Here is a 24,440-nt window from a genome sequence, read left to right as displayed (position 1 = left end):
AGGGGGGTCTAGTTGCCAAATCATCCTAAAAAGAACAATTCACTTATGTTTAACAAAGCAATACAGTCATAAGGTAGCCATTGTTAGAAAATGTATGATATAAATAGTGCTCAAGTAAGACAAAACATACAGGATTTGATTCTCACTCTGAAAGGGAAATTGACTAGGCTTAAAATGGCCAACAGGAGCAATTAGCCTAGTACTTACCTATGAACCTTTGAAATATTATTCACACAATCAGACAGATGAATCAGCAAGGTTACTGCTGAAAGTCAAGGTGAAAGTACAGTACATTTTTAACAACCAGCTAGGGTAAGTATGCAATACCTCACTGACCTCTTGTCTACCAATCAACCCAGGCATTATAAAACAAAGCATACAGTAAAATCATGCCCTTTAACTACATTGCAAAGAATAAGATAAAATGTACAGTGAAACGCATACAGGCCCTTATAATTTGCATAAATCAGTGCAATAAAAAAGCAGTCAGCATCATACATTAACTCTTAGTAACATATTTGTAACTACTTGTTCGTCTTCTTATGACAGTTATCTTTGTGTGTTTTTCCTTTGTTCACTTTTGATGATGACTCTGCAACATTTCAACATTTAAATACCTGCAAATACATTTGTACAAACTGGCAGAAATCTAAATGCCTATAATCTATTGTTAAGTATTTATACCTTTATGTTTTATTTCTACTTGTTTTGCCATATTCACAATGAGACCCAGGTCATGGCTGAAAATTATCATATCTGGTCATCCCACCTGTAAGAATACCAAAGGGAATAAACAAACACGTCCATCCATTCATAACCCCCTTTTCTTCATTTTTGCACATGTGGTTGGGGTGTCACGTCAGTAGTGATCATCATCTTTGGCCAGTGTTCATACCGCCAAGTGGCCTAGCCATGATGCAAAAACAAACACATGCATAACTAAATATAAAAGAACCAGACAGTGATACCAAAAAAGATTCACCTTACTGTCATTACAAGTGAATGCAGAAGCAACCCTGTGGATTCAAATATTTCCTGTTATGGGTACACACAGTATTCTGAGGCATTTACAACTACATCGTAAAATAAAATCAGATCAATGTGGCAAATATTAACAATATATTTTAGAGAACATCAAAATGTAAACAATATTGAGTACTTAAAGTGACACTGAGGCATTATAACTGTACCAAAAAACAGCATATCATATAATATTTTGTATGTCCTGCTTTGCTTTCTTAAGATTGATATTCCAACAACACAGCTTCAGAACTTAATTACCTTGCTGTTCCACAGACTATTATACTCACTTAGCATATTAAACTCTCTTAAAGACATTTTATGGTATTGTACTTCCTTCCTTCCTTCCATCCCCTAAAATGAGGGCACTACTTCATATCTCACTATTTAAAATAAATGTCCGTGAAGCCACATGGAGAAATTGGAAATATAGCTCTTTTCCTGAAGCAATGCAATCTAAGAGCTAGAATGCACAGAAATAGGCAGTAGGACACAGTCCTGCATTCAGGGGTAAATGGAAGTATTGACCCTCCTGTAAAAATTCATTGCTATAATAGTAGCCATTTATTTATCTCACAATGGCATAAAGCGCAAAGGGAGTCTACATAGTGTGGGACTGACCACAGAAAGATTGGTATCTGTGGTTAAAATCAGTACATGTTTTTCATTTTTGTGATATAAAGTTTCCTTTTAATCAATCTTGTATTCTAATATCTGCATTGTAATCCTTGAAACAATGTATTATGTGGAAGAGAAGCTGGTAGTCTGCTACACAAATTTTATGTAAATTACCAATATGATAGATATGGAGAAATATAGAAAGCAGTTACTAAAATCCATTCTCCAAGACGTTTAACACTGTAATATGCCTACCAGTGTTTTAATACAGTTTTTTAATTTTTTTTTTATTTATTTGACATTTGTTTACCAGGAAAGTTTGACCTGGAATGAGTCTATTTCATTGGAGGCCCGTGGAGAAATGCTCCAGATGCATGTCTTTCTAATGTGGGAGGAAACCGGGGCATCTGGAGGAAACCCACATGAATGCATGAAGAACATGCAGACTCCATAAAGAAGGTTCTCTACACAAGGATTGAACCAGAGAACCTCTTGCTGTTAGGTGACAATGCAAACTGCTGCACTGTGCCGTACATCAATGGAAAAAATATAGTTCCCACACTGCAGTATGAACATACAGATGAGTCCATAAAAATGTGCATGTTGAGGTTTACTCTCAGCTGATGTCCCAAACAAGTGGTTTCTAAGGTGTACATAACTTTGAGTGCACTAGAATTATGGGTCTGAATGTAGCTTAATGAAGCAGAAAAACTCTTTGACTCAAATTTTTATACGTGCCATTGACATTAATAAGTTGTTTCCTGTGGTCCACGTGTACAAGGTTTGATTTCCTCAGCCTCCATTCCCTTACTGTGTGACTCTATACAAGTGACTTAACCAGACACTGCTCCTGGGCTGGGTTGCAAAAAGGTGCATGGAAATCAGCGCTCTACCATGGAAAACAAAATAAAATTAAATTAAAAAAAGCATAAACTATGTCTTATGTAAACAGTATGAAGCCATTAAGTACATAACCACTGAGAAGGTAATCAGCAGGCTCCAGCGGCCACACAGCAAGGTTTGTACATTATCATTTTTCATCTTTATGCTATGATTATAGGACTAGATATTTTAAGATTCATCTCAAATGTTGTAGTAAATGGAGATAACTTTTTCGACAAATGGATATTGTGAAGATTTCTTGTTTTCTATTACTTTCCATTTTGCTCATTACTGGGATACTCTTCAGAAATCTGGAGATAAACTTCATTTCATTTTCCTAATGAGCAGAATCTGTGAAGGATAAGTCTGTAGAATACTAGTGATCATTCATTTGACTATACTTCCTATGATTATCTTATCCTTGTTTGCATATCAGTAATGTTGTGGTATGCAATACTTTTCATATCAGCACACAACATGCTACAGAATATTACACAATTAACTACTACATTGTTGTGTGACAAATGGAAGCTCAATGGGTCCCAGACTGGTATATGCTTATTTATTTACTGTGTAAATGATTTAGAGGTCAGATACAGAATGGCATCATCTGAACAAGTGAGTGAGCCATCGGGTAAGATAGATCTGGTAGGTTCTACCAAGAAATACTTTCTGTTTAGAAATCTGTGGTTGATATTTAGTGGCTTGATACAAGTTCTGTTTTATAACATCTAAACATATATTCTTCTGCAATAACATACCATTCAAGTGTATGTTACACCGAGGATAAGTATCATTAGAAACCCAGCCTATCATGTGTGTTTGTAACGTGTGTGTGTGTGTGTGTGTGTGTGCGCGTGTGTGTGTGTGTGTGTGTGTGTGTGTGTGTGTGTGTGTGTGTGTGTGTGTGTGTGTGTGCGCGCGTGTGTGTGTGTGGGTGCACGCACATGTGTATGCATAGAAAATAACTAATAACTGCAGGCAGCAGATCCCTTGTCATTTATTGATATCCTTTTCTGCTGCCATTATATAAAAGTCATTGCTGCTGAAAAGAAACTGGCAATTAAATATACAAATTAGCTTCCTTGTAATAAATGTATATGAAAATATTAAAAGTAATTTCAGGAATACATGAAGAAATAGAGACAAGAAGTGACATATTCATATCTATGCCATGTATGAAAAGAATGTGTTGGGCCAGAATCACTAATGCCTGCATTAAGTGGACACAGTCTGTATTCTTGAACATCCCTACCATAATTGTTGTGCTTTCTAGTTACTCAGAAAGATTATACTAAGTGCACGTGCAGTGTACACTTTGTGGTAAACTTTATGAAGCCCCCTCGATATTTAAGGCTGAAAGAAAATCAGAATGAAAACTAAAATTGGGATGAAGAAGGTGTGAGTTATGCTTGTGGTGTCCGTTCACTCAGAATAGTGTGCACTTAGTGTACTCTTAGTGTAGGTGTTAACGAATCCCAGGGTTTCTCTCATTCTAAGACTGCTCTTCCTACTGCTGTTATAGCAGTTTATTACCACTAAAGTCATACACAACACTTCTAATCGAAATCTCATGTCTACCATGTCAAATGATTTCTGAGCTAAGCATTCTGTATTTGACATTTTGAATTTCTGCACCACATTTGAATGTAAACACTGAAGGCCTCTTTAGTATTGTATAAAAAAGAATTTAACTTTTCTGAAAATAAATATATTTTTCAAATTCAAAAATAAAAAAAAAATCTAGTTTTTTTAGATAACTAATTAAATGATTTCTAGGGATCCAAGCCAAAAAACATAAGTGGTTTGGTTTATATTATTTTTGATGAAGAAAAATCCAATTGCCTTCCAATACCATGATTAATAGACACAAAGTCTATTTAAATGTGTTAGACAAACATTCTTAGTAAATTCATAAACTAACAGTCTGTTATCATTGTAAAGTTTTACAGTTTAAATCTAATCTAAGACTGAAGTCTAAATGGAAAATTCATTAGCTTCCCATTTTGTAACATTAACCACAGCTATTGTAGGATACCATTATATGCAGAGAAGCTATTCACTCACTTCTGACTGTCATTTCTATGTTCTGTTTAAATAGAGAAATTCATCCTTATGAGATTGCTAAATCCACAGGTCTGAATCCAATGAGGAGATTTTAAATCCTTTATGTTATTTGAGCACTCCATTTACATTTTTGGGGATAGCTGCTCTGCCAAAGCACCACGTGATGCCAGAGTTAATGTCACTGTGTCATTGTCGTTGATCATAATGTCATTGTTAGTGCTGTCTATATTTGGTTCAAATGTATACTTGCATACATTTCAGTAATAAGCTTAGGATCATAGGATCATAGGAGGTTCCTAGGCTATTATAAGCCCTTATAAGCCTAACCAAGAGTTTAGTCCATGTTTAGACAAGGCAGCACCCAGAACCCCTGTCCAGCAGGGACACAGGTGGAATCCCAGGGGTGTATTCTCTGTTTCGCATCCAGTTATCCAGGTTGCACTTAAAAAGGGATAATGAGGTACTCTGCTTGACGTGGAGATGGAGTCTATACCACAGAAGGGGGAGTCTCTAGGACACAAATCTGTCCCACCAACAAGTCCTATTGATATCATATACCAGGTTGAGGTCATGCATATGGGGTGCTCGAGTGGAGCTTGACTTGCGGATATGCAACAGTCCCATCAAGGATGAGTCTGAGATTGCTCTGTATGTCAGACAGAGATCACCTCTGAGGAGTCTGCATGAAAGTGAGTAGAGAGCCAGGGCTTTTAGCCTAACTGTGTAGGGTAGCTGTTTGAGACCCTGGATTCTCCTGGTGAGGAACCTCTGTGGTGTCTCTAGCTGCTGCATGTGCTTTGTTGAGGTACATGCCAAAGAGGGCATTATACTCAATAATTGACCTTATAAAGGAAGAATACAGGGATGTTATGACCGCTTAGTCCTTGGATGAGATACCCTTACTTATGAGGAGGGCCATGCAGAAAGCTTTCCATACAATGGAAGCAACATGGTAGTCAAAAGTCAGGTTGCTATCAACCTGGGTGCCCAAATCCCTCACTACTGATTGTGTACTTAGGAAGTTGTTATTAATGTGATAATATGTGGGGACATCACTCTCCCTAAAGCTGATGTTTCTGGCATCAGTCATTTGTTTGGGTGAGGACGTCCATATCATTTACATCTGCAGCATTTCAGAAGGTCCCTTCATTATGGATGTATTTCATGGGTCATTCATCTGGCTGATTTGTAAGGCAATTTGTCTTTCTTTCTTTCTTTCTTTCTTTCTTTCTTTCTTTCTTTCTTTCTTTCTTTCTTTCTTTCTTCATATTTCAATTTGTGTTGTGAGAAGACCTTACTGTCATAGGTGAAGCTGCAGACATTTAATCATTGGCTAGTTAACAATGCTTCTACTACACTATGACTGATTTGGCTTCTGTTATAGCTAAACATCTATTCTTCTCACTTATTTTGCCTTCTATACAAAATGTTCTTTATATAAAACCACATCAAAGCTGTTGGTAGAAAGCTAATACTAAATTAAGTCATGCTGCAAGTAAATCAATTTATTGAAGTTCACTTATTGTAGAACTCCTGAGAACCTGAAATATCTAAATTAACCTATAGAATGAAATGTAGAGCAGCTTCTGTAAAATCTTTTACTTAACAATAGCACAGACATATAACACAATGCAATACTAAGGATGAGGTGTACCATTTAGAATCCTGCTTTGGCAAGGAGCTGTTTATGCCCACCAACTAAACTGTTTCAGAAGGTCTTCCATAGTCTTGAAAGGATGTTTAGCATTCTGTTCACAACACAAAATTAGAGTCTGCAAAAATATAAAAGAAACTCATTAAAAAAATAAAAAAACAGTATATTTAAGTCACTTATTGTGTAAATTAGTAAAGCTGAAAAATTCTCAGTTTGTGTGATTTTAACATTTGTTTTCATGACTGCATAGGATTCTTTTTGATATTTAATCTTATACTGAAAAGACTCAGAGAAACAGAAGATGTATTCATGCCAATTGTTATCCAAATTGTAATTGTCTTCATGTGAATTTTAAAAGGTGTAAGTAAGCAGTCAAGTAAAGTGCATAAAGCATACTTAAGAATTTGCTAGAATGGGGGTTTCTTTCCTTGTTACTTATTTTCCAAAAGAAAACAAATAAAGTTTGTTTTAAGCAATGTTTTGGCTACTACTGTTTTCTTGCTATATAAAAATAAGATGCAATTCACAAGTATGTTATGTTAGGGAGTGAGATTATAAAGCAAACGTTTGAATCTAGTGAATATAGGCTGGCATTTCTATGTATGAATTTAGACAAGAGCACATAGACATTTCTTATCCTTAATCGCTGTAATCTCCTACATCACATTAGAAAAAAAAAGTAAAAATGTATTTATGTAATGCCCAATATATACACTTTTTAAAATTATAACTGCATAATTTCATATACAGCTGAAATCATTTAGCGCATGCTTCTAAGGTATATAATGGTAAACCATATTGAGAAAAAATATTTTACTTTTTTTGTAGGAATCTAGTAGACAATGTCTCTGACATTCAGAACATTACTAATTGTCTAAGGTAGCTTGTTGCCTCAGATGTTCAGAGTTCAGTGTCAGAGATTTGAGTTAGGTATCATCCAGATCTCGGATTACTGTCATGGCAGTGTTTATACTCTCTCTTTATGCTGATGTTGGTTTCCTTCTAGCATTGTAAATTCCTCTCATTACCTAAACATGAAAAGTTGGCAACTCTAAAACATTCTAATATATATTTGTGTCATTTATTCACGTATGCCTTTCATCCTTATTTCATAAATGGGCCAATTGATAAATAAATCCATCTGTTTATGCACGGGTGCTCTTATTTTAATGATTGAATTCACTTTTACCATTGGATTCACTATTCTGTTTATCACAGATGTACTAAAACTACTGATGCTGTAGAAAGATATGCTTAGCTACATGTGTATTTTGCAAATTCAAATAAAGGTAAGTCAAACATGCATTATATGATTAAAAATACTGAATTATTTTAATCCAGCATTCAGAAATATTTATTTTAAAAAGTAAGTGCTTCTGCCTTTAAAGACACACCACAGTTAGGCAATTTTACAGCTATTTTACAAAACAAAAATGACATGCTTCTCTTCTGACTATGAGATGAAAAATGCTGTTTTTATATATATAAATATATATATATATATATATATATATATATATATATATATATATATATTACCTTTTAGTAATTAAATAGGTGCCATAAAAGCTTAAACTCATAATTTTCTAGTAGTGCCTGGTACAAAATATGCAGCCATTGAACTTTACAGAATTTTAGAAATTGTTTGTTTGTTTTTGTCTTTGTCAAGGTTAAGCAGAGTAGTAACAATATAATCTTTTAAAGAAAAATGCCAAACTCTTTAGCTCACTTATTTTAATAAGTGTAACAGATGTAAACTGACGGACTTTATTTAACACACAAAATTAATATTCTAAAATTATAAATAAAAATTCAGTTATAGATTTTGAAAAGAAGTCAAATGGAAAGTCAAAATATGTGCTTGGTATAGCAGATGAAACCTGGCATATCTTTTGTTTGTAGAACCACTGCTACCACAAGAATTCCTCTGTCTAATACTGCTACTGAAACGTTATATTTACATTAAAAGTCTTTATTAGATGGTAAGATTTCTTCACACATATTAAACATTTCAAAATACACTTGGGCCATTTCTAAAGTATGCAGATCTGTGAGCTTACAGACGGACAGTTATGCAAGAATTACACTATAAATGCTAAGAACACTCTGATTTAAACAAATAAATGACCAACCAGACTCTACCCAGCTTGTCTTCTAACCTCATACATGCTTTTAATTTACAGGTTATTGCTATAAAGGCCTTACCTTTTACTAAGCGAAAGAAAATTATGAGAAGCTTCATAAACAATCCCTTAACTTTTATTATGAAAAAGAAAACCACAAAGGACTGCACAAATAATTTAGCAGTCTCGGAGGGTTGCATTATATTTCTAATTATATGATTTGGGAGTACAGTATTAGATGAAATTACCTTCTCTGTGAAATAGGGATTTTTATTTACAATAAAGTATCTTCTTAATGCACATTCTTGAATTCATAAGAAAAAAAAAAAATATATATATATCTGTGTATATATATATATATATATATATATATATATATATATATATATATATATATTTATATATAGATTAGATATAGATAGATATATACACACATATATATCTTAACAGCTAACGTTATCAGCACTCAAGATTTACTAGTATGGCATATAGCGAGGATTGTCCCCAAGTCAGTCACCTGTATTTTCTATGAACAATACAAGAAATTCATAAAGGAGCTAAGTCAAATATCTCAAAAGAAGGTCTGATGTTATAAAAGAGAGAGGCAATACCTACTACAAAAATCATAGCAAACCCTGGGAATAAGAAAGGGTATCTATAAGTAGTAAGTCTTACCACAAGGGGTGAACGATTTACAGTAAACCTTTTTTATTCAGAGGATTTCCTAACACAGTGCTTTCTGTAATCAGAAAGCCTTAGCTCAGAGGATGGTCTGACCATACATGCTAAAGAATGATAATTTATTCCAGGGTGCAAATAATATTAATCGCCACATTATTTCCTCAAGAAAAAACTGTGTCTACTGATTTACACTATTGAGTAATTCAGACTCAGCTGTGTAAATTACTGTAATCAGCTAGAAAATGTAACTTGGCCAAAAGACTGCAGTCAGCCCCTGAAGTCAACAGGGAAAGGCCCTTTACAGGCAAGTTTAGTGAAATTCACCAGAGGCATGGTGCTGGAACTCTGATTGTCTGTGCATGTGTGTGGCTTTATAAATGCATGACTGCAGGGGTATAAACAGAGTAGGATGACTGCGTGTGAGTATGTATTTGTGTGTGGGTGTGCATCAATCTAGGATGTTGTAAATTGACCTACCTGCTATAGGCACTTTAAGGGACCCCAGCCCCCCTGCCCTTTCTTTGAATCCCAGTGAAGATATTTACAATGCTTTAGTCTCTACTATACAAGGGATCCCAGTTACAAAAATCAAACTACCATATTAATGTCTTTAACAGAATTCAATAAAAATAATAGAAATCATGTAGCTGAGTATATATCCTTTACTTTGAATATCTCTTTTATTCTTCCTCTTTTGTATGGGAAGATCTGATGATGCATTCTGGTCTTCCTAAAATGACTAGTGTTGCCAACATAAATATCTGTACTTCCTATCAAAACAAACAATTCTTATTATAATTTGGAAGCATTGTTGTATTCCTTAAACTTTATACTCGTATTCTTTTTATTTTCTTCAAATTTAAGTACTACCTACAGAAATCGTAGTCTGATATCACAAATGAAAGACCGATGTCCACACAAGATATACTGGTATCCATATATTTGTGGCTGATGTCATAGTATGTGAGGCAAAATTCTTATGCATTCTATGTGATGTAAAAGTCATTGAAGACAACTGTATGATGTCATTGCTGACTGATGGAGAAGTAAATGTGAACCAAAGGGTAATGAGTTTATAGCATGTTATTCTATGCATATTTGTTTATAATTTTCTTATATATTGTGTGTGTGTGTGTGTGTGTGTGTGTGTGTGTGTGTGTGTGTGTGTGTGTGTGTGTGTGTGTGTGTGTGTGTGGGATTATGAGAATATGTGTGTTCTTGTGTGTGTGTGTGTGTGTGTGTGTGTGTGTGTGTGTGTGTGTGTGTGTGTGTGTGTGTGTGTGTGTGTGTGTGTGTGTGTGTGTGTGTGTGTGTGTGTGCATGTATTTGTGTGTGTGTGTGTGTGTGTGTGTGTGTGCGCGTGTGTGTGTGTGCGTGTGCATGTGTGTGTGCATGTGCGCATGTGTGTGTGATTGTGAGAATACATATGTGTGTCTGTGTGCATGTGTGTGAGAGAGAAATGGTATGCATATGTCAGTATGAACTACAAAGTGTGCATGTATGTGCATACAGTGTTCTGTGCATTTTTTGTTTGCTTCTTGACTGAGGTATTCCTTTAAGAAGGTAACATTTTTGCCTTTTAATGCTTTTACTTTTGCTTTGTATTTCATAGTGGACAAGTGAAAGTGAGAGAGATGGTATCTAATCTCTTTTTAATCATTTAGGATATTGACTTATTATAATTTATAGTGAGTTTCTTGTTTTAATTTTATTATTGTAATTTATGAGTTGTTGTTCAAAGGGCTCAATGATTACACTGGATGGAGAAGGCAGCAAGATTTGAGAAGTTTTGAGTTTGGTACATGGATTCTTGTCTTATAGGGTCTGAGGACATCTGCATGGCTGTAATATTAAACAGGTGTCTGTAAAGTTGTCAGCTGTGTCTGGAACATCTTTGTGAGGAAAGATGTATATTGGATGGTTTAGGGAATATTTATCCATAACAGATGTTTTGGTTAGGTGAAGAACAAAACCTAGTAAACTTATTTGAAAAGGTTACAGAGGTTGTGGCCTGTGGTCACTTATTACTTATGTTGCCCTGATCAAGTCTTTTGACATTATCCCACATGTTGATGTTATTGAAAAGTTACACAAATTTAATGTTAGCATCTCCTTTGCCTGCTGGTTTTCAAACAGGTTATCAAACAGACCAAGTAGCAAAGTTGCTGGTACACTTTCTTGATGTAAAATTGTGACATGTGCAGTACCACAGGGATCATTGCTAGACCCTTTCCTTTTTGCCATTTAATTTGTCAGAAGTCCATGCTAATATCCCTATCTAAGGATGACCACGTGTTGCTGATAACTGCAGGCTATTATCTGTTATGTGTTATCTGCTCATGCACAGATAATGAACTGCTCTAAAAATAGCTGCAATATGCACATTTCTGTTGTACGAAAAATAGTCACAAGCAATGTAAAAAGTCAAGCACAGCAGGTTTTGGCAAGAAAAGCTGTCCCTACACCAGGCTTTATAAGTGGTACTTGTCTTCAAACAGATATGGTTATGAGATATGGGTTGTTATGATAACAGCACTTACTCTCTCTCATTCGATCATTACATTTTCTTCATGGTCAGGAAATCCTTCTGGCCCAGTTAATTTCCAAAGGAATATGTTCAAGATCGAAAGCAGCCATCTCTGCATTGTACTCTTCCATTATCCTCATCATCATCGAATACAGCTCTCCCATTGGTAGGTACGTATTCAAGCATATCACGCAACTGGAAAGGCTCCAATGATTTTGAAAGGTTTTAAAGTTTTCATTTAGCCAGGTCAGTTAGTGCAACTCTCATTATATTCAGTAGAGTACCAGGTGCAATGAGGTGACTGGTGTCTTGCGTTTCGAGCCATGAAATATCCGGTCCTATTTGACCTCCTATTTCTTCACAAAGCCAATGACACTACAGATGCCTGCACTAGTTTACACCAACAAGTAAAACAGACTCACTGGAGGGATGGGTTTCTAACTCAATGTGTTCCCAATCTATGGAATAATCAAGCAAAGTAGTTATTTTTATCTGTTTTTAAGACTTGATGAGAGTTGGGAACAATTAAGTATTCATAAAGCATGGTAAGTGTGTTCACTTTAAAGGTATATCACTAGGCTTCTTACGGTTCATATGATTGCTTACCTATTAATGTTTTTGTTACATATGATATATATATATAATTTTTTCAGAATTTTGAATAATTAGTGCAGATAATGTTTTGCCATTTATTCTTGCAGGTACTATAATGATAAGTGTTGACTACGTGAGTAGACTTATGATGTAATGCAGGTGGAGTAACCACAAATATCTGGTTCTGTACAACGGATTTGTCTTTGTTTTCTTCATTCCTTAATGTGCAGGTCTAATGATAGGCTATGTTTACATAAGCATGTCTATACAAAGACACACACGCGCACATGCGCACACACATGCATGCACACACACCCGCACACACACACACACACACACACACACACACACACACACACACACACACACACACACACACACACACACACACACACACACACACACACACACACACACACACACACACACACACACACACACACACACACACAGGCACACATAACTTTATGGTTGCACTAAACTGTATCAAATAAGCTTTGAACTGACAGTGATTACTGCTGTCATTTTTGTTGAAAGCACTAATGTTCATTTGCTAAAAATGTCAAGTTACACACATCCTGTTAGCAGCACCAATATTGTTCACCCAACTGAGAACTTTAATATAAAGTTAAGAAATTCTTCTTGTGCCACTTAGTTGTTGAGATATCTAAAGAAATATGAAATGTATGCTAATATAAATAAATATGTGAACAACAATTAACATCTCTTTACCTGCAAGAGATAGAGGCAAAGCTTTAAAACTGTTGTATTGACCGTCATGTAACCTTTAAGAAGAAACCTTTCAATAATTTGAGCAGTATCATTTTGAAATTATTAATATAATTATGGATTTGGCAATATTAAACATGTACAGGCTTCAGTGGGATGACACTAAAGAAACACCTGGAGGTGTCTGTAGACTTTATTGAGTTATTGAGTTAATGACTGTCTGAAACTTAGTAGACAGGGCAGTACGCTTACAGCCTATGAGATAATACTGGGCTAGGAGAGATAGACATGAGGAAGGAGGCAGCAGAATCAGCCAGGCATAACACAGCAGAAGCATTGTGAGGTTTGTTTCAGGTGGTCATTATGTGATATTAAAGTCTTCAAAAAACATTGCCTGTCTGATTTTTTTTGAGGACATGAGTTACAGGATATGGGTGCCTGTTTAAAAATAATTTTTAACCTTGGATAGACTAGTATATGGAAGTGTAATCAGGAGGTGGTCCTCCACATTTCTGAGGGTGAATTAGTTATTATGATGGTGTAGCTGGCTTTTTTTGGGGAGCGGAGTTATAGCAATTGTTAGTAAGTTTGAAGGTGAGGGCGGTGAGAATAGTAACTCTGGTATCAACTGGCGCTCAGTAACTTTTACAGATAATTGTTAATGGTCCTTAATGTAGGGACTTATTTGAATGAATCTGAGGATGTTCTGGAGGATTACCATGTTTTGTGCTGAAATCAAAGTGAAGACTGGCTGAGAGTATTGTAACCCTGGAAACAAATCATGTACGATAATATGACAATGGCCTGTCAAGCGTCCTTTGTTATTAGGTGAGAAATTATATAGACAACTCTAAACGTGGAGAAGACATTTAGAAATGTCCCTTTGTTGCAGGAGAGGAAAGATTTATACACACACACACACACACACACACATATATATATATATATATATATATATATATATACATATATATATATATATATGTCTATACACACACACACACACACACACACACACACACACACACACACACACACACACACACACACACACACACATATATATATATATATATATAGAGAGAGAGAGAGAGAGAGAGAGAGAGAGTTATGTCAAGGTTCCTAGGTAAGTACTAGACAATCAGTCTGCAGACTCTTACATGCCTAGCCAATAACCTAGTAAGAATCAAACCCTGTACCTTGCTTCTATGAGGTAAATTTCTTAACTATTATGTGAAGTTCTGAAGTCTAACAATTGGGAAAGGATGCCCCAGTAAGTTACTTATATTCGGAAGTGTGGTTAGTGCTAATCTCTTCTTGGTTCCAAAGAGCATAACTGCAGATTTATTTATGTATACTGAATGTGATGGTGTGTGCATATTATAAGTTCCATAAGAGGTAAAGTCATTTTGTATAGCCTTATTTATTTCTAATGCGGAGGAGTCAGTTCTTGTGATCACTATGTCAGCAGAGTATAGCTAGTGAACCAGGTATATACCTCATCAGAAAATATACAAGCTTTGATCTTTGTGATGAGAATACCATAATCCAAATAATGAAATGATATTTCCAGATCTTCAGATGTGTAATATGGGACAGATCATAGTAAAGTAGAGCCATAGGCAGGCTAATTACAAACTCTGTAATAACAGAAAAGTGTATGACTAAGTTTTAAGACTTCATCAAGCCCTATCAGTCTCACAATGTGAGCAATCCATCCATCCATTCATCCATCCACGACATCACTTAATAGTGGCAATCATCTAGAGCCAAGGTTCACACCTCCAGATGTCTAGCCCTCACTGGCTAGTTATTAGCCCATGCACTAACTGCAGTAGGTAGCCAGTTATTAGCCCAGGGACTAACTGCAGTAGGCAGTCAGTTATTAGCCCATGTACTCACTGCAGTAGATAGCCAGTTTTTAGCCCATGCACTAACTGCAGCAAGTAACCAGTTATTAACCCGTGCACTAGCTGTAGCAGGTGCACTAACTGCACATCTCAAGCTCTGAAACAAAATATGACATATAGTAAACAACCTGGGAAATGTCTGCTCCTCATATACTTAAAGTTTAAGGCAAGGGTAGCAGACAGTGTATTGTTCAAATGAAGTACACCTAGAAAAAGATAAAAACATGTGACCATTTATCTCATCAACTTTAGTAGACGTGGTATCATTCAATACTTTTCTGCAGTATAACAAACATTCTTAATGCAAAGAAGATATATTGAAGATTAAAGGCCCAGTAGCAGTCTGTAACATCTAAGTACTCACAGCTGACCGTATGTGTATTGCCTCTGCCTCTTCAAAACTCAAAAATAGAAAAAAAGAAAAAGAAAAAAGAAAGGAGCATAAAAGACCAGGGACTAGAGTGGAATGATAAATGCTGATATCTAGCAAAAGACATGAAAACCATATGCAGCTAAATCATTTCTGAGATTCAAGGCTGTTAACTTGCATTTCTATAAATGAGTATGTTTTTCTTCTTTTTTATATACAGATTGGCTGCAAAACCCAATTATAACCACTTTTCCCTAGAATGGGTGAGCTGTTGTTGGTCACTTAATTCCATACCCCTCTGCTGATTTCTCTTATGGCAGGCTCTGGGCTACTAATCAAGTCCTGGTCTTCTTGGCTATTGTAAATGCTGAAGTCCTTCATCCCATACTTCCATAAAGTGGAGTCTTTCTACCTTATGTCATGTTGAGGCATGCCTCTCAACTGTCCAGATTTTTGCAGAATGTCCAGATTTTTGCCTCATATTTTTAGTCTGCTTCTCCAAAAATTGCAGTTTTCTGGCAAATTATTGAGGACTGAAGTCAGAAAATAATGACAGAGATTTGAGTGTCGGTCATCATATCTTAATAGAAAATTTGTTACTCTACCAATGTTCTATGTTTATAAGAGCAATATTTAAAACTCGTCCCTAATGTTGGGCTTTGTCCCCCATTGATTATAGCTTAGTCCAGGTTTTTTGATCTAAGAGGTTGAGAGGTATGTGTTGAAGTTCCCTACTTGCCTTTATTAATTGACATTTTCTTGGTTATTTTTCCCATATAACCAATCACAATATATACTCGTGTAATCACAACTGCAATCCTAAAATGAATATTGGATACAAATGCATTCTTTAACTTTAATTTTCTAAATAACTCACTTTTGGAGATAAATGTTTAAAGTCTGGAGCAGAACCTCCAGTAAAAGTCACTTGGGAAGATATGTAATTTAGATCACCTGCACTATTTTCATTTGGTTCTAAGAGCTTGTACCTCAAGGAAAAAAAACATTCTTGTGGTGATCATAAAAAGAAAACTGTCAGCACTTATCAGTCAACTGTAGATTTGAAAAACTGCTGGTCATTAAGCTAACTTTAATATAACGTGACAGAGTTATGAATGACAGAATATAAAAAAGACTCACAGGATATGTTTTCCCATGTCCCGCTTTGTTTGTGAAAGAAGGAGTCCCTTTTAGCATCCATCTTTATTATCCTTTACAGTGCTAATACAAATAATGAAGATGTGGCCATTTCTTCTAATATTTCAGTTTAAAGGAGCAATACTTTACTCATGACTTTCAAAATATGCAGTTAGGCTCTGTCGACAATATAGCTGCCAAGATCAGAAGCACAGTCACCTAGTTTCCCCAGAGCCTAAAGGAATAACTTGCATTTCTTTACAGGTTCTTATCCCTTTGCAGCTTCTCACTCAGGAGATCGAAACTGCACATCCGTAGTTTTTAATATTCCCATCCCAGATCATATATTCCTGTACAAGTAGGTGTCCATAGGCAGTTTAATCCCCTGCTCATAAGTTCTCCCCTCAAAAGGCATTATATTCTCAAAGGAATCTCCACTCAAAATGAATCCCACTAGTTGTAGACATCAGTGGCTACAGTTCACATATAACATGCTGGCACAGCCTTTCACTCTACTAACTGCATTAACCCCAAAAAAAACTTGGAGATGTACTCCTTCTTAGAACCCACCACCACTGCCACAACTACCAACATATTTATTTATTTATTTTATTTTACATTTGTTAACTGGGAAAGTCCAACTGGATTCAAGTCTATTTTTAATGGAGGCCTAGGGAGAAAAGCTCCAAATGTACAAAAAAAGTGTAAATACAGTGAAATTATTACAGTGAGTTATCACAAAACTGAGATTTGTTTAACAATATGTACACACAGGTATATGTTTTTTCTCACATACACACAGCAAAGGTTGGAATAAAGTAGCTGAGAAAAAAATAGTTAAAGATTTCATCTGAAAAAGGAAAACACATATATTAAGGTGGTTACCATACATAGTGTAGTGTTAACTTTAAATCTTTCCATTAGGTGGGCGATACCGTGATACACTGAATTTTAAACAGACAGCCAGAGTTTTATTCTTGTAGTGAGGTTATGAGAGTGTACCTCTCAACTTCAGACATCAAAAATAGGTGACTAAAAATGATATGCACCCAGCAAATACCCTGGACACATAGATATCCCGGTATCTTTACAGTGAATAGAATATACCTCCTACCACTCCAAGCAGTAGTGCAGGATACTAATGAGAAACACACATTTAAAACACAATGAGTATCCAAGGATCTTTAGATCAATGATAATCTTAGTTAGGAACCTCTGGGGTCTTTTCCAGCAGTATGATGTATCTGGCTAGGTATATACCAAAGGTAGTAATGTACCCTACAACTGGTCTGGAAAGGGCTAATTAGGGGATAATAACTTCCGTCAATGTAAATGGAATATCTTTGGATCTAAAGTGGACAAGGTAGATGGATTTTCTTGACAACTGGTGTCATATGGTGGTAGAAGAAGAGCTAATTTTCAACTAAGCTGACAAGATCTCTGATTACCATGACTGTTTAGAGGGAAATGTTGACTATACTTTGCATATACATACATACATACATACATAAAGAAATATTTCAAGCACTTGCCAGCTGGTCAACTATGGCATGCCCTGCCAATAACTGTCAAGACTACTCAAAACCTTGACGCTTTCAAAACCCCACTAAGAGACTGCCTATCATTGGATTTGAACCTGCAACTTGTTTCCTCCTCTGAAAGCCTAACATCCTCTGCTGAATACAGACATTGATGTGTAATCATATACTATGTATTAAGATAATGTATAACTTATTACTGTTCCTACAGTTAGAAACAATTATGAAATGTGAATTCTACCTACCTCTGTTACTCCTTACCATTGTAATTTGTGTTACTTCACCTGTAATATATCCAATTGTTAACATGTTACCCTCTTCTGTATATACCAAAATGTGTAATCTTTGCATTATTTAAACTATTTGTCTATTCTATGTGCACTTGTTATTCATGGAGCTTTTCTCTCCAGGCCTCCACTGAAAAATGGGTCCCCACTAGTCGGTGGGCTACCCTGGTAAGCAAATGCAAATAAATAAATCAGTTAATGCCCCAGCATGAAAAACCATCAGAGATGCAACAAATTTTGCAATCTGTAAACTGTTAAATTTTCAACCTGGCCAAAGCCCTGCCTTGTGTTTGTGAAATGTTGCAACATATGAACAAAAATTCTCTTCTCTGACCTTGAGAAGTGCACTCCATCCTGTCTGAACATGTATGCCCAAAATTAGCCAAACATTCTTACACATTTTCATGTTTTTAAAATGGGTCTTTTTTCACATAGGCATTTACCCCAAAAATATTTTAATTTATGGTGTACTGACACTACTTTCCATATGTGATTTGTCAAAAATAAATTAGGGCTATAAGTTCCCTGCTAACAGTTGAGAGTCCTTTCAGACGAGATCATTTATATCAACATGAATAAAAAAAGGACCACACTTCCTTACAGTAAGTTGTTCTATAGCCTGCCTTACCTCATCTACTTCTGTTCTTGGCAAGCATAATACTGTTTGATGTTCATTATTTTCCCTGCAGATTTCAGTATCATTTCCTCTAATAATTGAATGTCCAATCACAAGAATATCTTCTAATTCAGTAATACCCAAACTAGCAAGTATTACAGATGAATGACCATCATTAGTCATATTAACCCCAATGTTTTCTTTTCTTATTACATTTGAAAGCAGACAATTCTCAGCCATCTGGATTTGCACATCCACTGTTCAGTTTTGATTTCTTCCTTTTTATCTGCCTCTTGCCTCTTTTTTCTACCTTCTCTTTAGGAAAAAATGTGTTTTTTTCTGTAGACTGAAGGTTTACTAATAGATTACAGGGGGTGTTGACATTTTTCTGTGTGTTACTTCACAAAGCAGTTTTAGTGTATATATTATGCTGGCTTTAAAGACATTTATCAGTTTCATTCTCTTCCTTGTTATTTGTTGTGATCATCTTCCTTTCTTTTTTATTTTCTTCTGCATGCTTTGCTTTGTCAGATTGCAGAATCCCTGCATCTAGAATTCTAAATTGTCAGTGGTATTATCTTGTTCAGTAGGTGTTACATGGGCTTTACATAGAATGGACACATCATTTCCTAAATGTGTTCTATTTGCTCTTTAACTCACATTATTTATCTCATCAGTCCAGCCACTAATATATGTAACAATAATTCTACAAGTTGTGCCAATTGCATAAGTGCAATTGCCACTAGTACCACTTATAATTGCAAGCAAATTGTATAACTTTTGATATGAGGGATGCAGATCACCAGTGTAATCAGTTGTTACTTTTAAATATGCATAGCATTTGTTACACTGTCCAAGATATTTGTCCTTAGCAGATCATTAATGGCATACACATTTAAGGAATCCATATTCAGCTGCAAATGCAGAAAAAAAAATTAAAATAAAAGAATAATCAAAAACATTTACCACAGAATTCAAAGAGAATTTAAATCAACTTTTATGAGAAAAATTACACAAACAATATACAACTAAATATTAAATTAAGTACAAGAAAGTTGTTGGTCTGGCCATGCAAATTATGAAAGTCACACAAAAAAATGGAATTTTTTTTACACACTATCACTCATTGTTGCATCAGTTTTTAACAGTAAAGATCCATAAATCACAAACAAAAACAGTGTTCTTTAGATAAGATCTGGATTGTCTTTTCCACAGGCTGTGTGAATTTATAGCTGACTAGGCCCTTTGGGATGTTTAGAGTTTGCCTGTATAAAATCGATCTCCCTCTAACAGCAACAGTAGGTTTTAGGCAAGGGTCTCTTTTAACAAATGTAACAATACTGCATGTTTTTGCATTTCATTTTAGTTCTTCCAGAGCACCATCTTTTTGTGTGTATTAATTCTTGCTGTAGTGATTTCTTATCTGGGGAAGAATGACTAAAAACATTCAATCTGTAATCATCAGCAAATTAATTTAGCCATAAACTGGGTTTTACATTTTGGAGGTCAGGTAAATATATACTAAAAAGGAGCAGTTCCATCACTAAGTCCAGAAGCACACCATTAGGTTTTTTTTTTTTTTTTTAAATTCAAGTAATTTTATTCAATTGTTTTCAAACCAGTAATAAATAAACTTTGCAGATCAAGTAAAAATAAATTGAATGAACTATTACAAAATGTACAATGGCCTCAAATCAAATAATGACAAAAGGAACACAATCGTAGGTACACAGACAAATATTATACATTATAAAAAAAAAGAAAAAAACATGCCTTTTTACTTCTTCTCCTCTTATGAAGGTAAAGTTGTGTCTGTTTTAAGTGACTCAATAAGGGGAAGAACTTTCTCTCAAGGATTATTAATCCATTTCCTAGGAAAGATTCTCATTTCCTTGACTTTGATTTCCAACAGTGCTACACCTTTCAATAGAAGTAAAACATCAACAAATGTTGGGATGATAGAGGACTTTCATTTCCTTGTGATACACTTTTTTGTAACTGCCATTGCAGTCCAAAGAAGATAAAATTAGTTGCTCTTCATAACAATGGTTCCATTTATATTCAGGCAAATTAGTGACCTTGACAAAATGAAAGAATCAGTAAAAGTGGCTTGCAGAAATTCATCAATATCTTCGCAGAATTTCTTAATATGTGAACATTCATACATAATATGAGACCAATCAGCATTACATTTTGAAGACCACCTCCAACAAATTATTTCATTAGAATGGTTAAATCTAGCTATTTTGTTGGGGGTATAAAAGGCCCTATGTAGAAACTTCCATGCAAAAATTTTCCAACGTTGTATATTTGAAGTTAACTTAATGGAATACAATACACCAGTTTTAGTCTCATTTGATAAAAATAATGGATATTCTTTACTAATAAAATTCCAGAATTTCTGGTTAGAATTTATTTTGCAATTAATAATGATTTTATATAACTTTGAAGTTAAATTTGTTCAATTAAAGTCTCTATATATTACTTCATGTAAGCAAAATATAAATGTAGGTATGGATTTAAAATTAGAAATAGAATTGTCTATTGTTCTACATAAGTCTTGTGCATAGGGTATTAAACTGTTAAGAGCTAACCAATCAAAGTTTGATACATTAAATGTATTAATTAACTGTTTTACATCCATAACTATCAGATTTTCCATACATTGGTACCGGCATGTTAAGTTATTTTCTTTCCATGAATTAAGAGTATTTATCGGAATGCTATTGAAAAAGTTTTTAGTAATTTTGAATAGAGTTAATAACTGAAACCATAATTTAATGTCAATATTATTGTTTACAGAGCTCAGGAAAGTGTTGTAAATATAATTTATATAGTTTAGATTGTTAAGTTTGGAAGAATTATATTGCGAGTTAATACAAATAATATGCCAACGCTTATTATTTTGTTCATTCAGTTGTACGTTTTTTGTTAATTTACTTTCTTTTAGGAATATAGCAGTATGTAGAGTTTTCCATGTGGAGGAGAATTTTGGATCTAAGCAATTTATTACCGTTTTGAAAATGGATGCTTTACTATAAGATTCTAAATCAGGAAAGTTAATTTCTCCCATTTCCCAAGGCCTAATATGGTTTAGAAAAGCTACCCTGTTCTTTTTTGGGTACCAAAGGAAGTTTATAAGGATTTTATTTAATTCTTTTAAGATTTTTTTTTTACTAGGAATTATAGGGATAGTTAGTTCAATGTAAATTACTTTTGGGAGACGGACCACCTTTATTAGCTGCAATCTATCTTCAAATGTTAAATACAGTTTATTCCAATTTCCCACTAGTGATTTAAGGGTATTCACAATATTATTGTAGTTTGTAGACAGAGTTAATTGTAACTTTTCGCATAAAACAATCCCTAGATAATTTAAAGAGAACACCTGTTTTCCAATTATTTGATTTATGTTAGTATTAGAGTTGGTTTTTATTTTATTTAATAATATATGGTTCAACTTAGAACTATTAATTCTTAAACCTGAGATATGATTGAAATTTTCAGCTAATGAATTTAATTTACGTAGTGACTCATCTGAGTTTGATAAGGTGAGTAGAGTATCATCAGCAAAGAGCATTATTTTGGAATTAAACTGATTTAAAATGTCACTGCCTTTAGTTTTAGGGTTAAAATGAATTGCTGAGGAAAAAGTTCAATTGCTAGTGCAAACAACATTGGAGACATGGAGCATCCCTGTTTGGTACCCTTAGTAATTTTAATTGCTTCTGATGTGAATGGGCCTAATTTTACATAAGCCAAATCATCTTTATAAATATTCTTTATTAAAGTAATGAATTGTATAGGGAAATCATACATTTGTAGAATTTTAAAGAGATAATTCCAATTTAGTGAATCAAATTTTTTTTAATGTCTAATGAGACTATTAGAGCTTCATATTTTTCTCTGTTTAAAAAGTCTACAATGGTTAAAATTCTTTGTATGTTATCATGGGTGTGTCTATTATGAATAAAACCTATTTGATCATCACTAATGACATGAATTAGAGATTTTTTATTCTATTAACCAGAAAAGACATAAGAATTTTATAGTCATTACTAAGGAGTGAAATAGGTCTATATGAACTACATGTGTTGGGATTCTTGTTTTCCTTTAGAATAGGTGTAATCAACAAATATCTCCATGAAGGTGGAATTGTGGCATGAGAATATGTTTCGTTTAGTGCTTTTTGCATTATTGTTATGACAGCAGCTGGAAATAACCTGTACATTTCTATAATGATTCCATCTATACCTGGGGCTTTGTTATTTTTACTTTCTTTATTTTTTTCATTAATTTCTTTTAGAGTAAATTGTGTTGAATGTTTATGCTTAAGCTCTCTGGTATTTTGTTTAAATTTGAGGAATCCAGGCACAAGTCTATATTGTTATGATGAGAATCATTATTATTGTAATGTTTTGTAAAATGAAATTTAAATGCTTCCAAAATGTCACTTATATATGAAACATCTTTATTGTTTCTCCCTTCATGAATAATATTTGTATTATTGTTTCCACTGGAATGTCTTTTTAATCTCATTGCTAAATTGTGCATATATTTGGGGGAGACAGAGTAAGAATTTCATGTAAAATTTTCCAAAGCCAAATTGGTCTTATGCATTAAGATATCATTGTACTTTTATTTAATTTCCCTTATTTTTTTTTTGCAATTGGATCTTTCACATCCTTTAGGTTAGTTTCTATGATTTGTTTTTGATATTAACTAATTCTGATTCACATTCCTTTATTTTATTGTTACACCAAGAAATAATTTTGCCATAAAGATATGCCTTTAGGGAATCCCATAAAATAACTATATTTATGTCACTAGTATAATTTGTATCTAAGAAGTATTGCATTTCCAATTCCAACCATGGTTTAAACTTTTTTAATTTAGTGAAATATGCCAGAATTATTTTGGTAAATGTCAATCTTTTAAAATCCGTTTGAATTTTAAGAATGAGTGAGTTATGGTCAGATAAGGGGTGGGAGATTATAGAAGAATGTGATATTTTCATTTTTAAATCTTGGGATACAAATATTTTATCAATTCTTGTTTGGGTATTGAATCTATAGTCACTATGAGAAAATTATAATGAATTATCTTTTTTAAAATGAAATGAGTCAAATAATTGCAAACTATCTATCCGTTTTTTAAGAGTTCTCCCTGTAGAAGTAATAAGGAAAGGTATTTTATTAGTGGTCTCCTGACTGTCTAAGATACAGTTAAAATCCCCTCCCAAAATTAAATTGCCTTTCGAGGTTTTATTAATAAAATCTATGTGAATTTTAACTGTTCCTGCTCCTATACCCGGAAACCAATATAAATTCACCAAGGTCAAATTCTGTTACTAAATCTTATTAGTACAATTGATAAAAGACCATCTTTATCTTCATAGTTATAAATAACTTGAGGATTGGTAACATTTTTCTTACATAATATTAATACTCCTCTGTTTTGTTTTACTATATGATGAGTTAGATAGCCATAGGAATTCATTTGGATTCCAAATAAAGTTATTATTAGCTTTAAAGTGAGTTTCCTGCAAACATGCTACTTGTGCTTTATTTACTTTTAGATATTTAAGTAAGTTGGATCTTTTCTTTGGGTTATTTAAACCATTTACATTTAAAGTGAGTAGCACTATATCCATCCTATTCATTTGTTATTGAAGAGTATTTGATTGG

The 24,440-nt window shown here is 34.2% G+C and overlaps 1 protein-coding gene across 1 annotated transcript in view; it reads right to left on the bottom strand.

The window, feature by feature from the left end:
* The window catches only part of LOC122806017 (olfactory receptor class A-like protein 1), a 55,068-nt gene extending 36,132 nt beyond the window's left edge, over positions 1-18,936 (bottom strand). The window contains exon 1 of the mRNA XM_044076257.1: positions 18,766-18,936. Within this exon, the coding sequence (XP_043932192.1) occupies positions 18,766-18,936 (171 nt within the window). The remainder of the gene's footprint in view (positions 1-18,765) is intronic.
* Between the last annotated feature and the right edge of the window lie 5,504 nt (positions 18,937-24,440).

The sequence above is a fragment of the Protopterus annectens genome, chromosome 7.part0, assembly GCF_019279795.1.
Source record: "Protopterus annectens isolate FY-2018-M chromosome 7.part0, PAN1.0, whole genome shotgun sequence".
In the NCBI taxonomy this organism is placed as follows: Eukaryota; Metazoa; Chordata; order Ceratodontiformes; family Protopteridae; genus Protopterus; species Protopterus annectens.
This window is presented reverse-complemented; position numbering and strand designations above follow the sequence as displayed.